This window comes from Triturus cristatus, chromosome 7, assembly GCF_964204655.1.
Source record: "Triturus cristatus chromosome 7, aTriCri1.1, whole genome shotgun sequence".
NCBI lineage: Eukaryota > Metazoa > Chordata > Amphibia > Caudata > Salamandridae > Triturus > Triturus cristatus.
In genome coordinates this window covers 1,580,831,185-1,580,856,571 of record NC_140590.1, presented here as the reverse complement: position 1 = coordinate 1,580,856,571, position 25,387 = coordinate 1,580,831,185, and the positions used below count along the sequence as shown (strand labels likewise).

The following is a 25,387-nucleotide window of genomic DNA, read 5'->3' as shown; positions in this document are numbered from 1 at the left end:
AACGGCTGAACAGAATTACTTGACATTTGGCAGAGAGGTAGCCCTCAGGTCAGGGATGTGCCTTTTGAAGGTCTCGTGTAAATCTGTTCAGTATTTCCTGAGAAAATAGCATTTAAATCAATATATACATCTATAGGCGCGCTCCGAGCGCGTACCGTAAGCTTACCGTACGCGCACGCCGCCGTGCACGAGCGCGATTCTGATTGGTTGTTAGATCTTAGTAAACATTCGAATCGGTCGAAACCAGGAAGTGTCGGCCGCCATTTTGTCTCTCGCAGTCTGAGGGGGTGAAAAACAAAGGTGGAGAACGTGAAAAGGGGGCAGGGTGGACAGTTCCTGACCCCCTAGCCTTTGTCAGGGGGTCCCAGAAGGACCCCCAAGGGCAAAAATTAATTTTAATTTTTTTTCGAAAAATCACGGAATGTGCGTAGCGTACGCGCACGGCGTAAACGGAAAAATTCCGCGAGAAAAATTCCGTGAACTTCGCGCAACGATTACGCGTACAGTACGCGCACGGCAAAAAACATTTTTCAAAAAGGAAAGCTTAAAAAAAATTAAAAAAATTGTGAGGTAAGGTTGGCTCTTAAAAGAGCCGTTGGGTTAATACAGGGATAGAGGAAAGAAAGAATGGGAATATTATGAACGTCTACAAACGTGCTGGTCTATCTTATTGTTAATAAGGGAAACACTGGTCTCCCCAAAAACAATAAGACCACAACACGTTGTACACCTCATTGAAACCCTCCGAAATCAAGGGTTAATGTCCAGAGGAGCTGAAGAAGGTGATGCTCCCACCTCAGAGGAAGGGCTCAGCTGAGCTGCCGATGATGTACTCGGCTGAGCTTCTGAGGTTGGGCTCCGGTGACTTACTGAAGAGTTTTCTTCAGTATGTCGAGCAAAGGTCCTGGGATGTTTATCCCTAAGGTGTCTCATCATAGAGTGATTTCCAAAGGAATACTTCTTCCTTGGATCTCCTCTAGATAAAACACGCTCACAAAGTCTGCAAGTGACCAATGGAGCATTGACCTTTTTCTGCCCCTCTGGAAAAGTAAAATACTCCCACACAAAAGAATCCTTTTGTTTCCTCGTTCTCTGTCTGATGATGGTGCTGCTAGGCTCACTCTCAGAAGAGGACTGCTGCTCTGCCATTGTATCTCAATGTCAATTCAGCTCCTTCTCCTAGGGGATCTCAAGCAGTAATGAGGGGAATGGGTGTGGTGTGGGAAGTTTCTGGAACTGAAAGTTTCAACCAATGAAAAGTGTTCTTTGTGGATCACATGACCTACCGTGCGCGCTCCGTAAGCTTACGGTACGCGCTCGTAAGCAAGTACGCATGCGCAAACGTGATGTAAATATGCGCTTACGGAGCGCTTACGGAGCGCGTACGTAGGACGCACTCGCGCATGCGCATTACACGCACCCGCGTAACCGCGACGTTGGTTCCGCGCAACGCGCATGCGTGTACGCGTACGTCACGTACGTATCACGTAAGCGCACCGTACTTATGACGTACGGAGCATGTAGCGTCAGCTTACCGTACGCGCACGGCAAAAAATGCATAAAAAAAAAGTACAAGTTTCAAGAGTTGTAGAAGATAATAACTGTGATGTACAACTGTATGTAAACATTAATTTTAAAAAAATTAACCTTTCCATAATGCAGGATATAGTACATATATTATTTTATACATAGGTTGGATATTATTTTTTACCAAAAATCTCAAAAAAAAATTTGCATTTAAAAAACCGTACAAATTCACTGAAAAAACCATAGGTTTCACACACGTTATAGTTAGGAATTAGCATTTAAAAAACCTTGCAAATTCACTGAAAAAACCATAGGTTTCACACATGTTATAGTTAGCAGGACATTTCACTCGTGAAAAACCAATGAAATTCCCCCGTTATAGTTAGTGCAGGCAACTATAACTCACGCGACCGCAATCCTCTGCAGATGATGTCAGATATTACATCACTGATGACATATGTGTCTTTATGAAAAACAAATATTTGTAATATATGTATAGCTAAAGATTAATGGAAGAAGACATGGGTAAATAAGTGTCTAAATACAGTGATGTAATATCTGACATCATCAACAGAGGATTGCGGTCGCGTGAGTTATAGTTGCCTGCACTAACTATAACGGGGGAATTTCATTGGTTTTTCACGAGTATAATGTTCTGCTAACTATAACATGTGTGAAACCTATGGTTTTTTCAGTGAATATATATATTTATATATATATATATATATATATATATATATATATATATATTCACTGAAAAAACCATAGGTTTCACACATGTTATAGTTAGCGGAAATTTTACTGATAAAAAACCAATGAAATTCCCCCGTTATAGTTAGTGCAGGCAACTATAACTCACGCGACCGCAATCCTCTGCTGATGCTAATACTGTATTTAGACACTTATTTGCCCATGTCTTCTTCCATACATTTTTAGCTATTACATATATTACAAATATTTTTTTTTCATAAAGACACATATGTCATCAGCAGAAGATTGCGGTCGCGTGAGTTATAGTTGCCTGCACTAACTATAACGGGGGAATTTCATTGGTTTTTTATCAGTAAAATTTCCGCTAACTATAACATGTGTGAAACCTATGGTTTTTTCAGTGAATTTGCAAGGTTTTTTAAATGCTAATTCCTAACTATAACGTGTGTGAAACCTATGGTTTTTTCAGTGAATTTGTACGTTTTTTTAAATGCTAAGTTACTTTACGCCATTCGTGGCGTGCGCGCCCACTTAACGCAGTTCGTTCCGTGCGCGCACCGTGCGCGCACAGTAAGCACGCGGTGCGCTTCGCGCACCGCGTGCCCACTTTACGCAGTTAGTGCCGTGCACGCACGGTGGGCACGCGGTGCGCTACGCGCACCGCGTGCCCACGTTACGCTAGAATGGCCATGTACGCACGATGCGCTTCGCGCACCGTGCGCACATGGAGGACATATGATGCACTTCGTTTTGAAAGGTAATATTTTAATTTTTCGTAATTTTTATAAGCCATGCACAAATGGTGCCCTCAGGGCACCATTTGCACACGGGGTGGACAGAGTGTGGATAATTTTTTTAATTATTATTTTTTTTTTAAATATTATAGTTTATCTCATAAGTTATAAGCCATGCACAATTAGTGGCCTTCGGTCACCAATTGCACATGGGGTGGGAAGAGTGTGGATATTTTTTTTTTTATATAATTTTTTACCGTACGCGTACGGTAAGCGTAATCGGCGAAATTAGCGAAAAAAAAAAATTGCGTTTTTTGCCTTGGGGGATCTTTGGGGACTCCCTCAACATGGCTATGTGTGTGGGAGCTGTCTAAACAGCCCCTTTACATGTTTTTGTGCTTTGTATTTTCATCATCACTCTCAGTGCGAGAGAGAAAATGGCGGCCGCCGCTTCCTGGTTTCAGCCGATTCGAATGTTTACTAAGATCTAAGAGCCAATCAGAATCGCGCTCGCGCACGCCACCGTACGCGTACGGTAAGCGTACCGTAAGCGCACCGTAAGCTGGCTCAGATATATATATTGATTTAAAGGCTATTTTCGCTGAATCTACTGAACAGATTTACACCAAACCTACAAAAGGCACTTCCTTGACCTGAGGACTACCTCTCTGCCAAATTTCAAGTAATTCTGTTCAGCCGTTCGGACTGTAGCCCTGTCTAAAGGTCCTATGGAAAAATGCATGGGAAAAACGCGTTTTAGGACCCCCCTTTTATCTCAGCCCCCGCTTGACGAATCCCCCCGAGACTTTCAGGGTAGGAGCGGAGCGTAGCGCCCCACCTATTTTGAAAAATTCGCGAGGATTCGTCGACCGGCGCCAAAGTTATTCAAAATAGAATGTTGCGGATTTCCTATGGAAACGTGGTCCTAACTATAACTACCTACTGGCGACCGCCAGTAGGTAATATATATATATATATATATATACCACTGAAGCTTGCACCACACATTGCCCTTGCTACCGCTGTCAATGATAGCAACAGCACAACTGCTAACCATCACATCCCTACGAGTCTGACAATTCAGACTATTCTAGGCCCCAAAGCTATAAGAATGGCTTGGGTGGCATGTAACAGTCATCTTAAATGTATATTGACTGACTAATTAGGTGTAGTTGTAGACATCTCTAAATTAGCCAGACAGCACCACCTTGTGGTACTCTCACAAATGCCAGTGTTGACAATTAAGTGCCAGGGCCGAGCACCGGAAACCACCAGCTAAAATTAAGCACTGACTGCCAGTATGAATGGTTGCAATATGAAGATCCTTTCATCCAGTAAGCAGTGAATTAGGCCTATTCTGATTAGCTGCTGTCGTGCAATCAGAACAACCAATAAGAAAGCTGCCCATGATTTGTGTGGACAGTCAGATCTGCCAACACACATGATCTTACCGTGTCTCACCCGATATCGGCTCTGCTCACATGGCGATATCATACGGTGGGAAACAACATGAGCTGTAAAACCTTGTGCGGTGTGGATTTCCAGCTCATGTCTGGAGGGTGGGCGCTGCTGAGCTCCATAGGATTTTTTTATTTTTTTGCAAACTCCCCAGGGCATTAGTGGTAGCTTCAGAAGCTTTTGTTTCGGTGAAGGTATCTCGGGGGCCAGTTCTCAGCCCAAAGCCCCCATCCTTCTAAATGATCCTGTGCCCTCATGCCTCATAAAAGGATTTGGCTTATGGTCTTGCATCTTGATAGGCCCATCCCCTATAAGACCCACATGGTGAAATGAAATTTATCTGCAAGTTGGCATGCCTGGACAGCCATTTTGGGGAAGTCCATATATCACTGCAAAAATGCAGCATACAATTCCTTCATTTTCTAGTCCGCTGCAGGCAGAAAGTGGGTCATAGAAAAATTGAGATTTTGCACCGGATTTACATTTGCATTCCACGCCTAAGAAAAAGAATTGCCCACCGCAAGCTGGTACTAAAACACCCAGAATTCTGAAGTTGTTACTCTAAAGTGTACTACAGAAAGCGGTGCCTGTAATGGCACGGAGTGAGGTCGTCACTGTAGGAACGTTGCATTTTCAAACATCATTTGTTTCATCCTAGTTTAAAAATATTATAACGTGAATGCCTCCTCTGTGTTTCTGCTGTGGCTCAAGTTAAAACGCTAAAGATAGCTTGCCGCACTGGTGTCTCCCTGTTCGTGATTCCCTTCCATTTCGGAGTTTCTTTTTTCCTCAGTTCAATCCACACTGTGTAGCATCCTTGTTTCCCCCCCCTGAGAGTTTCTGAGGTAAAAAGGCCCTGTGTAATTACATAGGTTTTTTTAGATCAAATGTGCCATTAGTGGCGTAGCTCACAGGTTACACCTCTACGCTCCACCCCCATAGTAGACGGTTAAGAGGGATCCCTCAGACACCCGCACCACACTGATAATCATAATGGAGCGTCCCACTGAAGGGGGGAGGGGGGCACGCGCAGCCGGGGCCTGCTGTACGCCGCATTTAAGGTCCACGCTGGTCATGGGAAGTGCACAGTTATGCACTGTAAATAAAAGCCGCCTCCCCTTCCTCTCCGTGGAAGAGAGGGAGCCTGTGTTGTCAGAGGGAGCTGGAACAGCCGTCCCTTTATTTCGATTTTTGCATTTCACGTGTCCCCGGGGAGCCGTGATTCATGACAGTGGAGGAAGCCCAGTCAATGAAAGCTGCTGTGTGCGCAGAGATACTGGAGTGACGAGTGACCCCGTGAGCCCCGCTGAGCCCCTGAAGGAATGTAGGAGACCGCGCGCCACGGCAGAAGGGGTTTCACTCGTGCCTGGCGCGAGCAAAACCGTACAACTGTGCATTTGAACTGCACATTTACAAACACCGCTGATCTGCCAGAGAGCGATATGTTTATCATGAATGAACATAAAATAAATCTGCTTTCACGTGCACAGGGCGATGAAGAATGGGTCTTGCGAACGTGCATAAACCACTGGTATGCGGCAAGGGGGCGAATTATGTGGCAGGGTCGACTAAATTATGCAGCAAGAGTAGGCAAATTCTGTGGCATATTGCATAGTGGTGGGCGCAGTGCTTAGTTTGTAAAAGACCGAGTGGTAGTACCCAAAGCTCTGCTCCGGCGCAGCTGTTCAACATTGGCGTGCTAAATATCAAAGCTGCGTAGTCCAGAATTCACCTCAGGCCAGGGCTTTAAGTGGGCCGGGGCGGGCCCTGCAGAGTTTATAAAAAAATCAGGGGCTGAGAAGGGTCCCTATCGGGCTCTCCATTTGTGCCCTCACCCTTGGTGAATCAAAAATAAATCGTAACTCTGCAGCAATACCACCCTTCACTGCCTTTGATGTCACTTCAGAGAGATTCGTTATAGTTCTTTCACAGTCTCATCTATCGGAACTGAAGCATTTTCAATGTTGTATACAACGAAGCCGTAGTTGTTGCTTATTTTTTTATGCAACTAACAACCATTGACAAAGCAAATAGTCCTGCCTTGCTGTGGGAGTAATGTTTCTTCTATTATATATCTTGATGCAAGGACAGACGCAGCAAAATACCAGTCGGGCGGCACACTATGCTAAGTCCAGATTTTCAGTTTGTGTCATTAAGCCGCTCTCTTAATTATATCCGCCACGCCCCTTTGAGAGACCCCACCCAAGTTTTTCTATCCCATTGAAAGCCCTGCCTCAGGCCTTTTTAATCCACTACCGGACACTGCCCGCCCTCTAGTGACGATATTCGGTAGCTCTTCCCTCACAAACATACATAACCCTAGAAGAATACATAGACCCTAATAAATGACACCCCTCATTTGTAAGTAGAATAAACATTTGCTGCATGTCTTTATTTGAACATTAAGTAGGCAATTTAGTGGGTTAACTAACGTTCTGTCGTTCCTGGGGCGGGCAGTGCTGGTTGACCTTAGCTGCCGGCCCTGCCTGATGAGCCAACAGGCAACGTGGGCAACCCATTCGGGGCTTAACTTCCAGTTGGCGGGTTTGCCTCCACCACTGACTTAGGACCGCCAGTCCTGATGAAAATCTCACGTCTTTCATGCGGAGCCTAACCTGGCAAGCCCCCAGTTGCTCAGGCTTGCAACTGCCCTTAGGTTTAATGGGGCGCCGTCGATTACATCTCGGGGTCCTGCTGTAAAGACTCCTGGAGGGTTGGCATTGAGCACCTCTGCTGTGCTCCATGGCATGGTAGATTACCCTACCAAAACACCTCCAGATTGCACTGTAACTCCGCCTACAACACAAAACATGTTTACAATATCCCGGGGAACCCAGTGCAACTCCTGTGGCAATGATGGATCAAGGCTAGCTTACGCGTTGCCAGCTGGAAAAAATAAGGGAGAACACGTGAAGGGTCAGGCATATATATCTGAACCCTGCCTCACTTGCAAGCACAACATGACGTGGAGATTGCGCTATGGATTGCTGGACCCCGCGACCCACTCCCCTCCAGGTGAGAGACAGTAGCAAGGAAAGAGAGGGAGGAGGTGTGCCCCTCAATGCTACACTATTGGGGGCACCCTCTTATTTTGTCTCACTGCACGAGCCGTGGTCAGCCACATAGTGTGGATATTCGGTAGTCCTCCCACCACACACATGCATAAGCCTAAAATAACTGCAGACCTAAATACATGAGACATATTTGTAAGTGGATAAACATTTGCTGCTGGTTTATTTCAACATGAAGTAGGCAATGTAGTTTGCTAACTTACGGGGGATCCTGGGGCGACAGCAGCACTGATTGACCTACGGTGCCATGCCACCTGATGAGCCGACGGGCACCTTGAGCAACCCATTCGGTGCTTAACTTCCAGACGAAGGGTTTTCCTCCATCACTGACTTTAGACCATCAGTTCAGCCATAAATCTCATTACTTTTGGGCGCTTTCACTTACATCTCAGTATTTTGCCATAAAGACTCTCGTGGGGTTGGCATTGAACATCCCTGCTGGGTTCCCCGAGTTGGTATATTACTGTACCATAGTACATCCAGATCGCCCTGTAACTCTGCCACAGCACCGCAAATGGCCACCACCAGCTCTGTACACCCCCGCTCCCATTATGCCTAGGTTTCAGCAGTCCCATTACCTGCAACCTGCCTTCTCCAGAGCTTCCCAGAGGTCTGAAAATAAGAACTCCGTGCCCATCTTTTTCCTAAATTCCCTATCGTATATTTACCAACCGATCCCCCCCAGTTTAGTGGCCTCATTATGGATAGTCCATGATTATTGAATGCGCACTTGGACCTGCTCTGGGTATTTATCTATCACTACTGCAGAAAGAATGGAAAACACCTCCAGTCAATTCTCAGTGGTCTTGTCAGGCCTTGCTCGTCACCTCCACTCTTTGTCGTCCTCTTTACCGCCCATCTGCCTAGTGTCCAAGCGCTCTTTCCCATGCCTTACGAGTGTGAGAATCTTGATAAATTTGCTTCGCCAAAGCCCTTCCTTGGACGCAAGTGACAGCTGCTAGACCAACGATCAATGTCCTGTTGGTGTTAGCAACAGGGGTGGGGACTTTTGTCCTTTGCCCCCCGCACCCCCAGTTTTTCCCAAACTCACTCTACTAGTGTTCGCCCTTGCTCTGCTGTAGATGCACCCACATGATCCTGCTGGGTAGTAGAAGCTTTAAAATTGGGGGTAAAACCCACCACTGTGTCCATCAGCTTACCCATTCTGTCCAAACTCTGTAGTGTCATTTATGCAACATTATCAGAGTCTTGCACCACTACTAAAGTCACTGGCGTAAGACATAAGGGGCGGTTCGAATGTGTTTGGGGTCTTTGCTCTGTGCGCTCTAGCCCCCCCCCCCCCCCTTTTCTGAGTCCAACTCTTTTGTGGAGCCTCTTTGCCCTCACTGACAAATGCTACCCTATCGTGGGCTTGCGCCCTTCAAAAGATAATCGAGATATGCCCTCTGGACATGTGTGATGTGGTTCCCATAATGGGCTTGCGCCCTTATGGGTGCAGCATCCATTAACTTAAGAAGCGGATAATGAGCCATGCATGGCAGCTGGCACAGTACTTAATGGGATCGCGCCCTTTTCAAAGACATTCCTTCAAGTTAAGCACCTCCTAGAATCTGAACACCTGCTTACACTCCTCTGAAGTCATCCTCTGAAGTCATCATAGGACATGCACCCCTGCAACGTTCAACTTCAACAATGGGGTTCCATCCTTCTAAAAGACTTCAGTCCTCAATGAGACACATGCTGGGAGATGAAATGCACAATACTACTCTTTTATAACTGGCTTGAGCCCCTCTGAAGATTCAGGCCTTTACACGAGTCCTCCAACCCCACTGTTCATCCTCCATACCTTTTTGTTACCCTGGGTTCTACACTCTCTGCAGTGTCTGGTCCTTCTCTAGTCAGGCTGTGCCTCAGTACCGGCTTCGATGTGACATCTCCGACCCCAGATTGGCCTCGGTAGGGTATTCTATGTAGTGCGTACCTGCAAACAATTAGCATTTGTGAAATACACTTGACACATCTCAAAAACAAGTCTTGTGGCCGCATTCCCCTCCCTAGCTGAGTAACCCAAGTAGCCCCTTTGAGGTCTGTATAGTTGAACTTCCCTTTTCTTGCCCTGCAAAGGAAAGCCGGTCATTACTGACATTCAACACCTTCCCCTTTTTGGTTTTTTTCATGTGGACAAACATGCCCTCAAACAATCCGTAAACAGCTACCCTGCATTTGAATTACCTCGTGGGCTCACGCATTTTGATCAGGGCTATATGACATGCAGCTATTTCATCTTCATTTGAGGAGCAAGCACAGTTATCCAACTCTGCCTCCAATAAAGGCCACATTTCTCGCATTTAGGCAGCCCGTTACTTGCACTGCGGACAAACAGCAATAATGCATTGAAAGGATATGACCGCCACCAAGTTGTTGCACCAGACAAGTGTCCCTTTGTTCTTATGTTACGATGGCCAGCTGTGACCACTCGCCCAACCCCTCGGGGCTGGGTGCTTCTCCCTCTGCAGATAAGTGCATTGATCCCGCCACCACCACCATTACAGCACAGCACTGGTGGAAGCGCAGGTCCCGTCTAGCTGGCCTGGGCAGGGGATGACCTACATTAATGATGCCCAGGTCCCGCTTGGGTGGATGAAGTGGGCGAATTCCTGAAGTGATGACTCATGGGGCACCTGGGATCTTCTAACGGCCCCAAACGCTAATCCTTTGCTGAGTGGGCTGCTACCTACGTTCGTACATTGCCATTTTAATCACGTCTTTATAATAATAATAATATAAGGATTTATATAGCGCAGAGAGAAAACAAAAACTGTAACCCTACGGGTATCCAGGCGCTCTGACCAGACAAGATGTTTTATCGCACGAGAGGACAAGTCGGAGACTTTACGCTGCTGGGAACAACCAGGTTTTGAGGCTCCTTCTAAATTCTATCAAAGACTGCGTTTGTCTGAGAGCTGGTGGGAGCTCGTTCCAGCTTTATGCCCGGCATAGATGCACTCACATCGCTTACCATTGCGTAGCAGAAGAACAAGCTATTTTTAGGTTTTGGCTGCGCATGCTTTAGGTCTTGGCTCTACAGCTCACACGCTGTCTCGAAGAAACACGTTGTGTTCCATCTGTGGGCTCAGAGGCCGCCCACCTCCTACCATTGGTAAACCAATGTTGCTCTCATTTTCTTCGATGCCTTTCGTCATGGCATGCGGGTGTCATGCCCTCTTCTTGTGTTTGGACCTACCATAGCGGATGGACCAAGTACATGTCTCCTTACACAGCTCCCAGTTTGCAGAGTTTTTTTTTCTTTTCTTTCAATTTCAAGCACTCCATAAGAGTTATGATGTTTTACAGGCTGTCTCCCTTGTACATGCACACACATACCGCTAAAAAGCAGACACGTGTACAAATGTGTTTCTTAAAAAGTTGTTCAAACCCAAATAGCACTTTTTTTTTTTTTTTTTTTTGCACGATCCAATGGTATTGAAGGTCTCACGCTGTCATCCGTCGTGTCATAGAGCGAACACAAGCCAATGGTATTTGAGCACTTCAAGTGCTCACCAGTTACATTACACAAGGACACTTTAATTTTTGTCGCTGATCCTGCTTCAATTAAGGTGTTTTTTTCCCATTGTTGCTTGCCCATGTCCCCATCCCCTCCTGCTTCCCTTCTTGACCCGTCCCCCCACTACCTCCCTCATCACTGCAGTTCTTTTTTGTTGCATGATCCAAAGGTATTGGAGCGCATCTTGCCATAGTGCTTGCTCCAGCCAATTGTATTGGAGAGCCTCAGTGCTTACCAGTTACAATACACAGTGACACATGAGTTGCCGTAGGCAGGGGGAAGCGTAAGTTATTCGCCCAGCATAACAAATTGTTCAGCCAACTCGAAGATTCGAACCTGGTTGCCCTCGTCGTCTGTCGGCAGCTCTGGCTGTTACACAACATCCTCACTTCATTTCAAAGCTCCTCAACTGTTTCTCACTAGCACGTCAACATTTGTTCAGCAAGGCCCCGTCAACACCGGACAAGCATTGGCAAAGCCAGTAGATCTCGGCAATGCCCGAGTTGTTGACCTCGTAAATGTGAATGTCTTTTAGCCGTGTCTAGCACCACATCTCCTATTCAGCTTGGCTGAAAGTCACTGAAAAAAAGCGCTATGATGCAGCCAGTGCAAGCCACGTCATAGCTCTTTTTATGCTAGGAGGGGCAGAACAATAAACTCAACATTGTGCAAATCAGCCTCTTCCTGCGTATCTCTTTCTCCCTACTCCACTCTTGGTGCAGGACATTAGAGTGTGGGTGGCAGGCAGAAGTCAACTGTGGGCTTGGTTTGTGTTTGGCTTTGAGGGTCCAATGGACATCAAGCTGAGGAAGAGCTAGGTATCCGGCTCAAGTTTTCAGTGGCTTGCCACACTCTAGCAATGCAGCACAGTCTGGATCAGTATTATTTCACCGTTTGTCATTTTAACCCACATTTATACTGGGCAAAAGTTTCACCTCATTTGTACCCAGTGATTAATTTGTAAAAAGGTAAGTGCCAGGGCCCTTGCCTGAAGGGCACTTAATCTTGCACCACCTATTGTCCCGGCCAGCGTTGCCAATGACAGTACCAATACAACTACTAACCACCATACTCCTACAATTGTGACAATTCAGACTATTATAGCCACCTGAAGGTATAAGAATGGTGTCAGGGGCAGGTTATAAGAATGGTGTCGGAGGCAGGTAATATTAATTTTGTATGTCTATTGAATGATTAAACAGCTGTTGTTGTGCTCATCTCAAAATTAGCCAACAGCGCCATCATGTGGCAAACTGTCATTAGGGCAGGTGCTGAGAATGAAGTGCTGGTGCTGAGCACCGGAAACCACCGGCTCAAATTAAGCACAGTTTGTACCAGTTTAACACCTAAATATTAACAACAAAGCAGTGATCAGTTAGTTGGGAAGGATCTGCTACTGTTGTCAGTTAGCAGCACCATGTGTGGTGCAGTTTTTAGTTACTTTTCATCCATTTGATCTAGAGACATTTTTTAAACCTGAAGATGATGCGGCAGGTGGGGGATTATGTGGGAAGTGCAGGACATTTTATTTTGGCAGAAAGCACTGCAGCTGCAGAAACACAATTCTTGTGGCACTAATAATACATCACACATTGGTCGGAATACTCGTCATGCACCACAGTATGTCAATAGCATCCTGCAGCTACATTCACTGTGTTATAGTTTGGCAAACGCAGGATGGGTTTTATTTGTTTGACACTAGATCTTTGTGAATGTCGCTTAGAATGTCCCCTTTGGCCTAATACCATTGGTACTCTTGTGCAAAACGGTGGGTTCTCCATCTTTTGATAAATATGTGACCCTTCATCGAGGGAGATGAACAGGGATCCTATTTCCTTTCAAGGCCCTTCATAGGATGATCCTATGCTGTTGATTCAATATTCGCAGTCTGTGTAGAATTGCCCTAAACGTCAATCCAGACACCAATGCATTCTGAAAAAAAGACCGCTTACCTCGCTAGCACTCTCAGGTGGTTCATTGCACTGCGTCAGAATGGTATAGAAGTTTTTAGGAAGGAGAGATGTTAAGTTGTGGGTTGACATTAAGCTCGACATTAGCCTATGCTTCGGGGAGGTAGTAGTAGTAATGGTTAAGGAAGAGGTTTCTACCTCAGGATGAAGTAGTTGCAATGTGGGTTCCTTTGCATCATGGTGGGGTTTGGCAGACAGACGCAAGTTTGGATTTTGGTGCTTGTTGGTGGTGATCATGGTAAGAGGGGTTGATTTGCCTTTTAGTAGTTGTGGGGATGCAGGTTAATTTAGATTTTTGTGGTGGGGACAATGCCTAGTTTGGATTTTGGTGCTTGTTGGTGGTGGTCATAAGTAAGTGGGTTGATTAGCCTTTTAGTAGTTATGGGGATGCAGGTTCATTTACATTTTTGTGGTGGGACATTGACTAATTTGGATTTTGGTGGTTGGTGGTGGTGGGAATGGTGAAGATGTGATTTAGTTTGGACTTTTCTAGTTGTTGGTTCTGTGGCTAATATAATATGGTAGAGTGCAGTTAATACAAGTTTACTGTATTCTGAAATATCAGTTTTGAGCCTAAGGGATACTGAAAAGGTTTGTATTTCAGAGGGTATAGAAGTGTAGGTGGTTTAGCTATTCTCGAGGGAAAGTAATTTTTTGTTTGTACCAAGACACCGCCAGGAGGTACCTTTCGGTTAATAGAGTGCCTTCTTGCCTGATACCCTGTGCTTTGAGAAAACTGCCCTGTGATTTTGCTGCCTGAATTTCTGTTTGCGCCTTCTGTTTGCTGCTTGGTTATTCCTGCTCAGTAGGGAAGCCACTAATGCAGATATTGTATAAGTGGGCCTTGTGCATGGTTCTTATCTGTGTGTTTGATTCTGACCTTCGTTGGCAGCCAACAGCGTGCTTGTAATGCAGGTTTTTATCTTCAGGCCCCTTGATTCAGGACTTGTTGCAGCCTGATGGTTTTTTGTGTGGTGTCCCTTGATTGTTCCATTACATATCACCAGGGCCCTGGTGCGGTTTGTCTAGTGGTGGTTTCTAGCAGTGGGAGCGAGGACATGTTGCAGCATGTGTAGGTGACGGTTGTGCCTATAGTTCAATATGTTTTTATGGGGGTGGGCGGGGGGGGGGGGGGGCTGAGGTTGTCCCGAGTTTGTGGGTCACCCTATAGAACCGTGTTGTGCACAGTCACGTGTTTTCTGTTTTGGGAACATTATGGCAGAAGTCCTAAATTGTGGGGGTTCTGTTGTGAAATGACGTCCAGCCGCTCACAGGAGCTGTGCGTCACTAGATGCACTTCAGAAGCTTGCAGCCTGGCATTCCTGTGGTCACGTCTGTAGTCATACTGAGGTTTTCTTTGGTCTGTACGTTCACAGTACCGTAGTATCATGTGATTTGTGTATTCTTAAACACCATGCACAGAGGTGGAAAAGAAAATATTTTGTTTAAACGTGATCGGTGTCAACCCAAAAACTGTACATCATTCTAATGGAAATGACAATTGCTGGCATAAAAATATTTAGGTTCAGAAATGAGATGCATATAGAATGAAGCTCTTCTTTCTGAGACCCCTCCCATGGTTTTTTTAGTGAGTCTGTGGCGGTTTCAGCTCATACAATAGATATTTACGATAATGACCAGGGCCATTGGAGTTATGCGGCAGTGGAAGGTCAAATTATGTGGCAGGATTGAGTAAATTATGCGGCAAGAAGGGACAACTTATCCAGCGTAATGCAGCACATTTTATGATAGTATTACATCATTATATTTTCATTTTTAAACTTTACACTGTCAAGGCATTAGTTGCACCTTATTTGATCCAGTTTGACACACCAGTAAAGCAATAAACAACCAGGAAGGCGACCAGTAAGGCTTTGGAAAGGGCCTCCCACTGCGCAGCAACACATGTTGCTGTACTTTTAGTAACTTTTGAACCGATAGAGCTAGAAACAAAAAACAATTGTTGTTAAAATCTGCAAATTATGCTGCAAATGGTGGATTATGTGGCAAATGCGGCAAATCTATAATTTTGCACAAAAAAAACATGGCCGCACAATTGCATCATTCCCGTAGCCCTGATAATGACGATACTGGCATGTACTGGACAGCAGTATGGATTCATTGGTGCAGTCAATTGATGGTAAAATCAAAGCTCATATAAATAAGTATTACATATATCTGAAAGAAACACGTTAGTTAGATTCCTCACCTTAGAATATCCCCAGGCGTCAGACTGGATCCGGAAGATTTTTCGTCAGCAATACCCCTTGCGCGTCGCTAGGCGTCGTCTGCGGCTCCGCGTCCGTCGTCGGCGTCGTGCGCCGGGATGACGTCGTCGGAGTACTTAGACGCCGCCCTCGCGCGCTGACGTCAGTTCTTCTTTTTTCCGCGCCAGTAAGCGCAGATCCGGGAGAGCTACCCCTTTTAGTCTTTTTTGACTAAATCTTTTTGATCATTTTTGATCCTTGTCTGTCGACATCTGGTGCCGGTAGGATGCCTGGGTTCAAGGCTTGTGAGGATTGTCATCGACTGATGTCGGTGACCGATCACCACCGCCGGTGCCTCTACTGCTTAGGCCTCGACCACGACGCGGAGTCGTGCAACGACTGTCAGGCCTTGACTTCGAAGGCTAGGCGGGAGCGGTCCCGCAAGCTTCTCGAGCTTCGCCACTCGGCTCCGCGTCGTGCGCGATCCCGGTCCAGGAGGAGGTCCAAGGATCGCTCGCGGAGCCCTAGCCGACGCCACCATCGATCGTCGGGCTCCAAGTCGTCGGGTAAGTCCAAACACTCAAAGAAGTCCAAGAGGCGACATCGCTCTTCGGACTCCCCTCGCCGGTCGCGCGACTCGGCCGAGGGTCCAAGTGGTTCCACCCCCGCGGCTCCGGCGGAGCCGCAGGTGCCGCGTCCGCCCCCATACCTTCCGGTCCCTGGGGCTGACGCGGCGCCGGCGGAGATCAGTGCCTTCCTCTCGGCCATGAGGAGCCTGGCCCCGCCGTCGACGCCCGCTGGCGCGCCTTCGGGCCCCGCGGGCTCGACTGGGCGACCTCGCGTGCCGGCGGCTCCGGCCCCGGCGCCGTCGACGACTCCGGTCTCGACGCCGCAGGTCCCCGCGGGGCCCATGCCTGGGCCCCAGTCGACGCCGGTTGACCTTGTCACTCCTCCACCGGCGCCGACGCCTGAACCACCGACGCCGTCACCGGCGCCGCCGACGCCTGTGACGCCGACGCCCCAGTTTAGCCCTCATCCGGACCCGACGCCGGCACGGCGTCCGCCGACGCCGCATCCGACGCCGCTAGAGACCTACCATCTCTACAGTCCGGTTCCGATCATTCCTCCTGTTTATCAGGAATCGGAAGAAGGGGGCGACTGGGAGGGGTTCGAGGACCCTCTGGCTGTTCAGTCACAGCTTTCTCAGGACTGGGCAGATGAACTGGGGGAGGCCAGCGGGCTGGACACCTCGCCAGACGCTGGATTCACTTCTCCTCCGACCGTGGCTTCGGAGGAGGGTGCAGCATTTTCTGTGGTGCTGCGCAAGGCGGCTGAGGCCCTTGGGCTCGAGTTGCCTGCCGTGGCTGTGAGGACCAACATCCTCACTGAGGTGCTTCAAACCTCAGCAAGCTCCACTGAGCCTCTGCTGCCGTTTAACGAGGCCCTCACTGACGTTCTGCAGGGCACCTGGTCCAAGCCCTCCACAGTTCCTCCTGTGGATAGGAACGTTGCCAGGCGCCACCGCCCTGCTCCGGGCGACCCCAGCTTCCTGTCCCAACACCCCACCCCCGAGAGTCTGGTTATCCAGGCCTCTACTTCCCAATCCTCCTTCCCGACCGCTCCGCCGGACCGGGATTCCAAGAGACTCGAGCAGTTTGGCAAGAAACTGTTCTCGTCCCTTAGTTTGGGCCTGCGGTCTTTAAATACCGCCTGTCTCTTGGACCGTTATTCCCATTCCCTGTGGGATACGGTGGAGGACGTGCTGCCCCAGTGTCCGGAGGAGGTCCGGACGCGTCTTACCCAGGCTCTGGCCGATGGGAGGGATGCAGCACGGCACGCCATAAGATGTGGGCTTGACACCACGGACTCGCTAGGTCGGGCGATTTCCACCACGGTGGCGCTCCGCCGCCATGCCTGGATGCGGTCCACGTCATTTTCCGGGGATGTCCAGAACACCCTCATGGACATGCCCTTTGATGGCACTCGCCTGTTTGGTGAGAAGGCGGACAGTGCGCTGAACCGCTTTAAGGACTCCCGGGCTACGGCCAAGTCCTTGGGCCTCTCGGCTCCGCGGGCGCACACCTCCGCTTTTCGCCCCTTTCGTGGCCAAGGAAGGGGCGCCTCCTCACGTTCGCAAAGCCACCAGCCGCAGAACCAACCTGCGCGCGGTCGTGGACGTGGCTTCCGCCGTGGCGGAAATGGAGGCCGACGTGGTCAGCCCACATCCACCCCGGCAGCATCCGCCTCAAAGCCTTCCTAGTCCGAGCTTTCAGGCCCATACCACGCCAGTGGGCGGCAGAGTTCGCCATCACCTGCTCCACTGGCGGTCCATAACATCGGACAGGTGGGTGCTGCAAATCGTCCGAAGGGGCTACTCCCTCCCCTTCGAGACGACCCCTCCAGCCATGCCACCGCAGCACCACCGTATCTCGGGGGATCATTTGGATCTTCTCCGCGAGGAAGTTTCGGCTCTCTTGGCCAAGGGGGCCGTCGAGCGCGTTCCGAGTCCAGAAGTAGGTCGTGGTTGTTATTCCCACTACTTTCTGGTTCCCAAGAAGGGCAAGGGGGGCCTGCGCCCTATCTTGGACCTCCGGAACGTCAATGCCTTCCTCCGAAAGGAAAGGTTCAAGATGCTAACGTTGGCTCAGGTTTTAGCTGCCCTAGACCCTGGAGACTGGATGGTAGCGTTGGACTTGCAGGACGCATATTTCCATATCCCCGTCCTGCCGGCCCACCGGCGTTACCTGCGGTTCACGGTGGGCCAAGAGCACTTTCAGTTTACCGTGCTCCCCTTCGGCCTCACCAGTGCCCCTCGGGTGTTCACGAAAGTGATGGCGGTGGTCGCAGCTCATCTGCGCAGATCAGGGGTCCCAGTCTTCCCCTATCTCGACGACTGGTTGTTGAAGGCGGGCTCGCCCCAGGCAGTCGTCTCCCACCTCCAGACTACGGCGGATCTCCTGCATTTGCTGGGGTTTTCCATCAACGTGCCGAAGTCGCACTTGAGTCCCTCTCAGAAGCTCCTCTTCATCGGAGCGGTTCTCGATTCGGCGCAGTTCCGGGTCCATCCACCGGAACAGCGGGTCCGGGATATACAGGCCCTGATTCCCATCTTTCGGCCTCTATCCCGGGTTTCGGTCAGGTTAGTGTTGCGGCTTCTGGGGCTGATGGCCTCCTGCATCCTACTAGTGCATCACGCCAGGCGGCGCATGCGGGCTCTGCAGTGGGACCTGAAGTTTCAGTGGGCCCAGCATCACGGCAACCTGTCCGACCATGTCTTGATCTCGGAGGGTACTGCACAGCAGTTGCAGTGGTGGCTCACGGACCGCGAGTGGGTCAAGGGCAAGAGCCTCTCCCTTCCCCAACCGGAGCATGTCGTAGTGACGGATGCGTCCCTCTTGGGATGGGGTGGCCATATGGGAGAGGCGGAGATCAGAGGCCTCTGGTCTCCGGCGGAGTCTCGCCTCCACATCAACCTGTTGGAGTTGAGAGCGATCCGGCTTGCACTGAAAGCCTTCCTTCCCTCTGTCAGGGGAAGTGTCGTGCAGGTGTTCACGGACAACACCACCGCCATGTGGTACTGCAACAAACAGGGCGGGGTGGGGTCGTGGACCCTTTGTCAGGAGGCTCTGCGCCTCTGGACATGGCTGGAACATCAGGGCGTCACCCTGGTGGTTCAACATCTGGCGGGCTCTCTGAACGCCAGAGCAGACGAACTCAGCCGCCGGTGCATGATGGATCACGAATGGCGTCTGAACTCCGAAGTGGTGCAAGGCCTCTTTCAGCAGTGGGGAGAGCCTTGGTTAGATCTATTCGCCACCGAAGAGAACGCGCAATGTCAGCAGTTCTGCGCGTTGGAATTTCCAAGGCGGCACTCGCTCGGCGACGCTTTTCGTCACGAGTGGAGTTGCGGTCTGTTGTACGCCTTTCCGCCTATACCACTTCTGCCCAGAGTGCTGAAGAAGATCAGGCACGACCGGGCCCAAGTCATCTTGGTGGCTCCGGATTGGGCACGAAGATACTGGTATCCCGAGCTACTCAGTCTGTTGACCGATCCCCCGATACGTCTGCCCCTTCGGGAGGATCTTCTGTCGCAGCAGCAGGGGACGGTCCTCCACCCGAACCTGTCCAGCCTCCACCTCCATGCGTGGAGATTGAGCGGCGGCAGTTGATGCCATTTGACTTGCCTCCTGAAGTCTGTGATATCATTCTGGCAGCCAGGCGTCCCTCCACAAAGTCGGTATACGCCTGCCGGTGGAACAAATTTGTGGCATGGTGCACAGCAAAGGCTGTGGATCCCCTTTCCGCCCCTCTTTCTGAGGTTCTCCTCTTCCTTCTTTCTCTGGCCCGGCAGGGCTCTGCCCTGGGCACCCTGAAAGGTTATCTTGCTGCCATCTCCGCCTTCTTGCGGCTTCCTGATCAGCCTTCTCTTTTCAAGTCCCCTGTGGTTACACGCTTTCTCAAAGGCATTACACACACGTTCCCTCCTGTCCCTTTTGTAATGCCTCAGTGGGACTTGAATCTGGTTTTGACATTCCTGATGTGCGCTCCCTTTGAGCCTCTTCACAATTGCCCTCTTCGTCTTCTCACTCTAAAGACTGCTTTTCTGGTAGCCATCACCTCGGCTAGACGGGTGAGTGAGCTCCAGGCTTTATCTTCAAAGCCTCCTTTTCTATCTGTTCATCCGGACAAGGTTGTCCTTCGGCCTCGTCCCTCCTTTCTTCCTAAAGTGGTGACTCCATTTCACCTTGGGCAGTCTGTCACCTTGCCCACCTTCTTTCCGCCTCCGCATCCTTCCAAAGAGGAAGAGAGGCTCCACCGTCTGGACCCAAAACGTGCGCTCTCCTTCTATCTGGACCGCACAAAACAGTTCCGGGTGGACGACCAGCTTTTTGTTGGGTACGTGGGCGCTAAGAAGGGGAAAGCTGTGCACAAACGAACCATCTCTCGGTGGGTCGTTTTGTGTATCAAAATCTGCTATTCCTTGGCTAAAAAGGACCCTCCTGTTGGGCTGCGCGCCCATTCTACTCGGGCCACAGCGGCTACTACTGCCTTGGGACGGGGAGTCCCTTTGCAGGACATCTGTCAGGCGGCGACGTGGGCTTCGCTACACACGTTTGCCAGGCATTATTGCCTTGACAGCCAAGTCCGGAGGGATGGCTTCTTTGGCCGTTCTGTCCTCCAGGACTTTCTGGTGTGATCTTGGTTCGCAGACCCACCACCGGGGATGGTATTGCTTGGGTATCTATTCTAAGGTGAGGAATCTAACTAACGTGTTTCTTTCAGATGAACAAGTTACTAACCTTCGGTAACGATGTATCTGTAAGAAACATTAGTTAGTTAGATTCCTCACCGACCCTCCCATCCTCCCCGTTCTGCGAACTGACATCTAGGGTTAAGGTTGTCCTTTCAGGCCCCTAGATTTTATTTTGGCACCAGTGTCGGTCTTTGCATGGCTCTGCGTTCCTGGCGCGGAAGGCTATGTACAAGAACTGACGTCAGCGCGCGAGGGCGGCGTCTAAGTACTCCGACGACGTCATCCCGGCGCACGACGCCGACGACGGACGCGGAGCCGCAGACGACGCCTAGCGACGCGCAAGGGGTATTGCTGACGAAAAATCTTCCGGATCCAGTCTGACGCCTGGGGATATTCTAAGGTGAGGAATCTAACTAACTAATGTTTCTTACAGATACATCGTTACCGAAGGTTAGTAACTTGTTCTTTAATGTTACGTTATGTTTCAGAGATTTGTGTGCCATGAGTTCTGCCATTAGTAAGGCCTCGCAGCACTATCAAACTTTGAGCACTCTACACCCAAGTTTCAGGGATTCTGTCATTGACCGTAGCTTAACTTGTGGTAGTTTTGAGTCGTATCACCAATGTTATGCATATGGTCAATATGCTACTTTCAGTCATATGTTTGGTTGTATTTTGTTTTGGTGGTTAGTGGTATTGGTTGTGCAGGTCAGGAATGCCAGGGGTGCTCAGATGGCTACATGTCTCCAGAACACCACTTTTCCACTTCTGGACCTTGCTTTTACCTTTAATTGTTCTCGGGTGTTTTTTATCCAGTTGTCTCAATTAAAATGAACCAATACTGCATAGAATGCACTGATATGTTAAATCAAAACCCGCAACTGGAGAAATGGCATGGGGTCATCTGGTCACCCTAGGAATGCTCAATTTTTCCAGGCAGGCATTCCAGTCGGCCAAACACAGATAACTGCAAAGGCCCTTTCCCAAGTTTCTGAGGTTCACATTGTCGCTCCTAGTCAGTCCACAGTTATCAATAAAGCTGCAAAAATGCATAAAACCAATCTGACTGTAACCATGTCTTCCTTTGTCACAGACACGGAGCTCCAGCTGAGACGCGATGTCATCTTCTGCCAGTCCCTGGTGGCCGCCATTTGCACGTTCTCAAAGCAGTTAATGGCAGCCCTAAATTACCGCTACAACAACAACGGCGAATATGAGGAGAGCAGCCGGGACGCCAGCCGGAAGTGGCTGGAGCAGATATCCGCCACAGGAGTCTTGCTCAATTACCAGTCACTCTTATCTCCCAGTGTGGTAAGAACAATAGTGTCAGTCACATATTTATCACCACTGACGGCAGTAATTTATAATATCCGCACACGCAGTCTTTTTGTGGACCGTAAAATACAGCCCTTCCAAAAAAACCAAAAAAAACTTAATTCGTAGCTATAACCAGTCCAGCAAACGTGCCTGGTCTATCTCATATGTTATATGTATTTGTAAAGTGCACTATCACCTGCGAGGGCATCCTGGCACTGACCGTGTGTGCGCCTACCCTAGGATGACCAGAATTTTCAAGCAAAAAAGGGGACATTTCACAAAAATAGGACTATACGTTTGCTTCAAACGAGCGCACAGAATGACAGCGCTCCTCAGCAGAGAATTACAGAAGATGCAGGAAGAACATAAATAAAATGCACTTTTTAAAGCCACTAGGATGCATGTTAATTAAATTGCTTTCTTATAGCAGCTGCTGACTCTCCCTGCTTTGAAAAACATAAAAAGGCTCCTCCCACTGAGCTTTGGAAAACAAAAAAAGGCTCCTCCCACAGTGCTTTGAAAAACATAAAAAGGCTCCTCCCACAGTGCTTTGGAAAACATAAAAAGGCACCTCCCACAGTGCTTTGGAAAACATAAAAAGGCTCCTCCCACAGTGCTTTGGAAAACATAAAAAGGCTCCTCCCACAGTGCTTTGGAAAAGGCTCCTCCCACAGTGCTTTGGAAAACATAAAAAGGCCCATCCCACAGTGCTTTGGAAAACATAAAAAGGCTCCTCCCACTGAGCTTTGGAAAACATAAAAAGGCTCCTCCCACAGTGCTTTGGATAACATAAAAAGGCTCCTCCCGCAGTGCTTTGGATAACATAAAAAGTCTCCTCCCACAGTGCTTTGGAAGACATAAAAAGGCACCTCCCACAGTGCTTTGGAAGACATAAAAAGGCACCTCGCACTGTTTTCAGTCAGCCCTCTCTAAAAACCGGGACATAAGCTACATTTCCCAAAATCTACCAAGACAGCTGGTGAAAAACTTTGACTGTCCCGGCAAATCCTGGACACCTTGCCACCCTAGCCTAGCCCTGCCTCTGGTAATTCGGTTAATTGAAAAGCCAGGTCTCCAGCTTCTTGCAGAATTCAAGAACAGAGGAGGAGGCTCTGATGTGGAGTGGGAGGATGTTCCACAATTTAGAAGCGGTGTAAGAGAATGCCCGTCCTCCTGATCTGGTTCGGTGTATGCCTAGGACGAATGTGAGTTAGGAGCCCTGCAGAGCGGAGGTGTCTGGCTAGTTAGTGGGATGATGACATGTTAAACATTTTCAAATCTAGGCTCAGATCCCTGTTTAGACTTAGCTGGGTATGTGGAACAGCAGAGTTAAATGTCCTGTAAGTGTGTTACCAGACTTTGAATATGGCATGAGCTGTATACTGATTGCACTATTTCAGCATGCGAAAGATGTGCCCTGTGGCACCAGCTAACGGCTACTGTCAACATGCCATTTGTAAATGCGGAAAAGCACATGTAAGCACTGTTTCTCTTCGTTATTCCTCATACAAGCCACATTTGTGGCAATGACACAATTACAGGGGGTAATAACGCTAATATTCTATTGTGGTATTTGCAAAATAATCCCCCCAAAACTCTAAATGAAGCTCTAAGTGTTCTCAAAATTACGATCGTATTTAGATGACTACCTCTTCTAAATAAAGATGAGGTTTTATCTAATGGAGCATAAACATATAATTAGCAACACTCTAAGCAATTAAGGCAGTTATTCAAAAAGCATACTTTTTATTTAATTACAGTTATTTGCATGATGTTTTTACCTGGCGCAGACTTCATACTGATCTGCTGTCTTTTTAATTCTAGTGGTCAGTCATAAAGCACATTTAGCAGGAGAAATGTTCTCTGATTTGTGCATGTGCAGGATGCAGAAAATACTGTGGATGAAAGATTTTGGAAATAGTTTGAATTTTTTTTTTATAGGTACAATGTTACGCTTGTGCTCCCTGGTGGCGAAATATGGACTTCTCTGAAAATGTTATGCTTTTGATAACTGTTTCAGTTCAGTGTGTTTTACTGAAACTTATTTTCTGGTGTAGTTTTGCCCAACACAGATGAAGGACTTGTTGCAATTACTGAAAAAGAGCTACTTATGTTCTTTTCATATGCTCTTATGGGTGGACTTGCGGAAATCCTGATGCAGTAATATCACACCTGAAGTCCAGACACCATGGTGTGTGGAAATTTACCCTGTTCACCAATTTACCAGGTGCAGTAATTTTCCGGATGCGGTATTACCACATTGTTCTGAAAATTACCGCATTTTTCTGAAAATGGGCAATACTTGAGGAATCTGTTTTGGTCGCTGAGTCTTGCATGTTTTCCCCTCATAGTGGAATAGTTTTACACATGCATCTGTCAAGGTTAGGCAAAGTTTGCAAATTCCTGTATTACAGATTTGCCATTACCAACCGTCTATCAACGAGACCCATAGAACTCACTTTAGCTTTGATATCAAACACAATGTTTTTGCCAGATACTTAAACACGTATTTCTGTGCTCTTCATATTCAGTACATTTTATGTATTTAGTTGAATAAAACATAGCCTATATGCTTCCTTGAAGCCTTTTTTCAACGTTTTAAGTTCAGGAGTGATCCAGAAACTTACGAAAGTTGAAGTCATGAATTCAAACTTTTCCATAGATCACGTTGTCTTTAAAATCTCACTTCAAGCTATGGAGCCTCAGAAGTATTCTTAAATTCGCAGATGGGCAATTGAAAGTAGGCCTGGGCGGGTAACTCCGCTCCGTTCGCGGAGTTTTCTGCACTACACGGAGCTCGCGGAGTGCAGAAAACTCCGCTCCACGTAGCGCAGCAGAGTTACTTTCCCCGCTCGCCCACAGTAAGTTGGCGACTGTGAGCTGCAGCTTGGGTAGAATTTCTACCTGAGCAGCAGGAAGATCAGCGCGAACGACAGTTCGTGCCGCACTCCGCCGCTTGTTGAACCCCGCTGAGTTTTTAGGTCTACGCGGAACTCCACCCAGACCTAATTGAATGGTATGGTCTTGAGATAACTCTAGTTGTTTCACTACCCCATGCAAACAAAAAAGTAAATATGAAAAACATACATATATACACTTTGGGTGAGATCTCTTCACTCACTTGTATTTTCAGTTGTTATTCAAAGTTTGCTTCTGCCCACTACAGGATTGATCATTGGACAGGAGGTCAAGCCACTTAAGCTATTGGCTCTCTTGGCAGTGATGGCATTTTGCTCGATTACATGTGCACATGCACCTAAAAAAGAAGAATATTTCAGTGCCAATGTTTTACTTTCCTAATGCTTTTTTTCCTTTCATTCTTTGACCTGTGCTATTTTTTTTGGTTTTACCTGTGTGTTAAAGCTATGTCTTCAGGAGTAGGAGCAGGAAGGTAAAACGTTTGGGGTTGACCTTACAGTGAGGGCCTTTTCCAACAGGTATTTTTAGGGTGTAGGGGTGAGTAAAGGTTTTGGGTGGTAAGGGTGTTTTTAGCGTTTAGATGTAGGTAGGGTTATAGGGTGGTAAGGCTGGGTTTAGGGGTGCGTAAGGAAATAGGGTAATAAGGTTCCGAAAATGGGAGGGTAGGGATTCCCCCTGTGAATTAAGAAAATA

General features: G+C 48.2%; 1 protein-coding gene across 1 annotated transcript in view; it reads left to right on the top strand.

Moving 5' to 3' along the window:
* The window catches only part of PREX1 (phosphatidylinositol-3,4,5-trisphosphate dependent Rac exchange factor 1), an 824,667-nt gene that overhangs the window by 765,718 nt on the left and 33,562 nt on the right, over window positions 1–25,387 (top strand). The window contains exon 33 of the mRNA XM_085619426.1: window positions 21,552–21,769. Within this exon, the coding sequence (XP_085475552.1) occupies window positions 21,552–21,769 (218 nt within the window). The remainder of the gene's footprint in view (window positions 1–21,551; window positions 21,770–25,387) is intronic.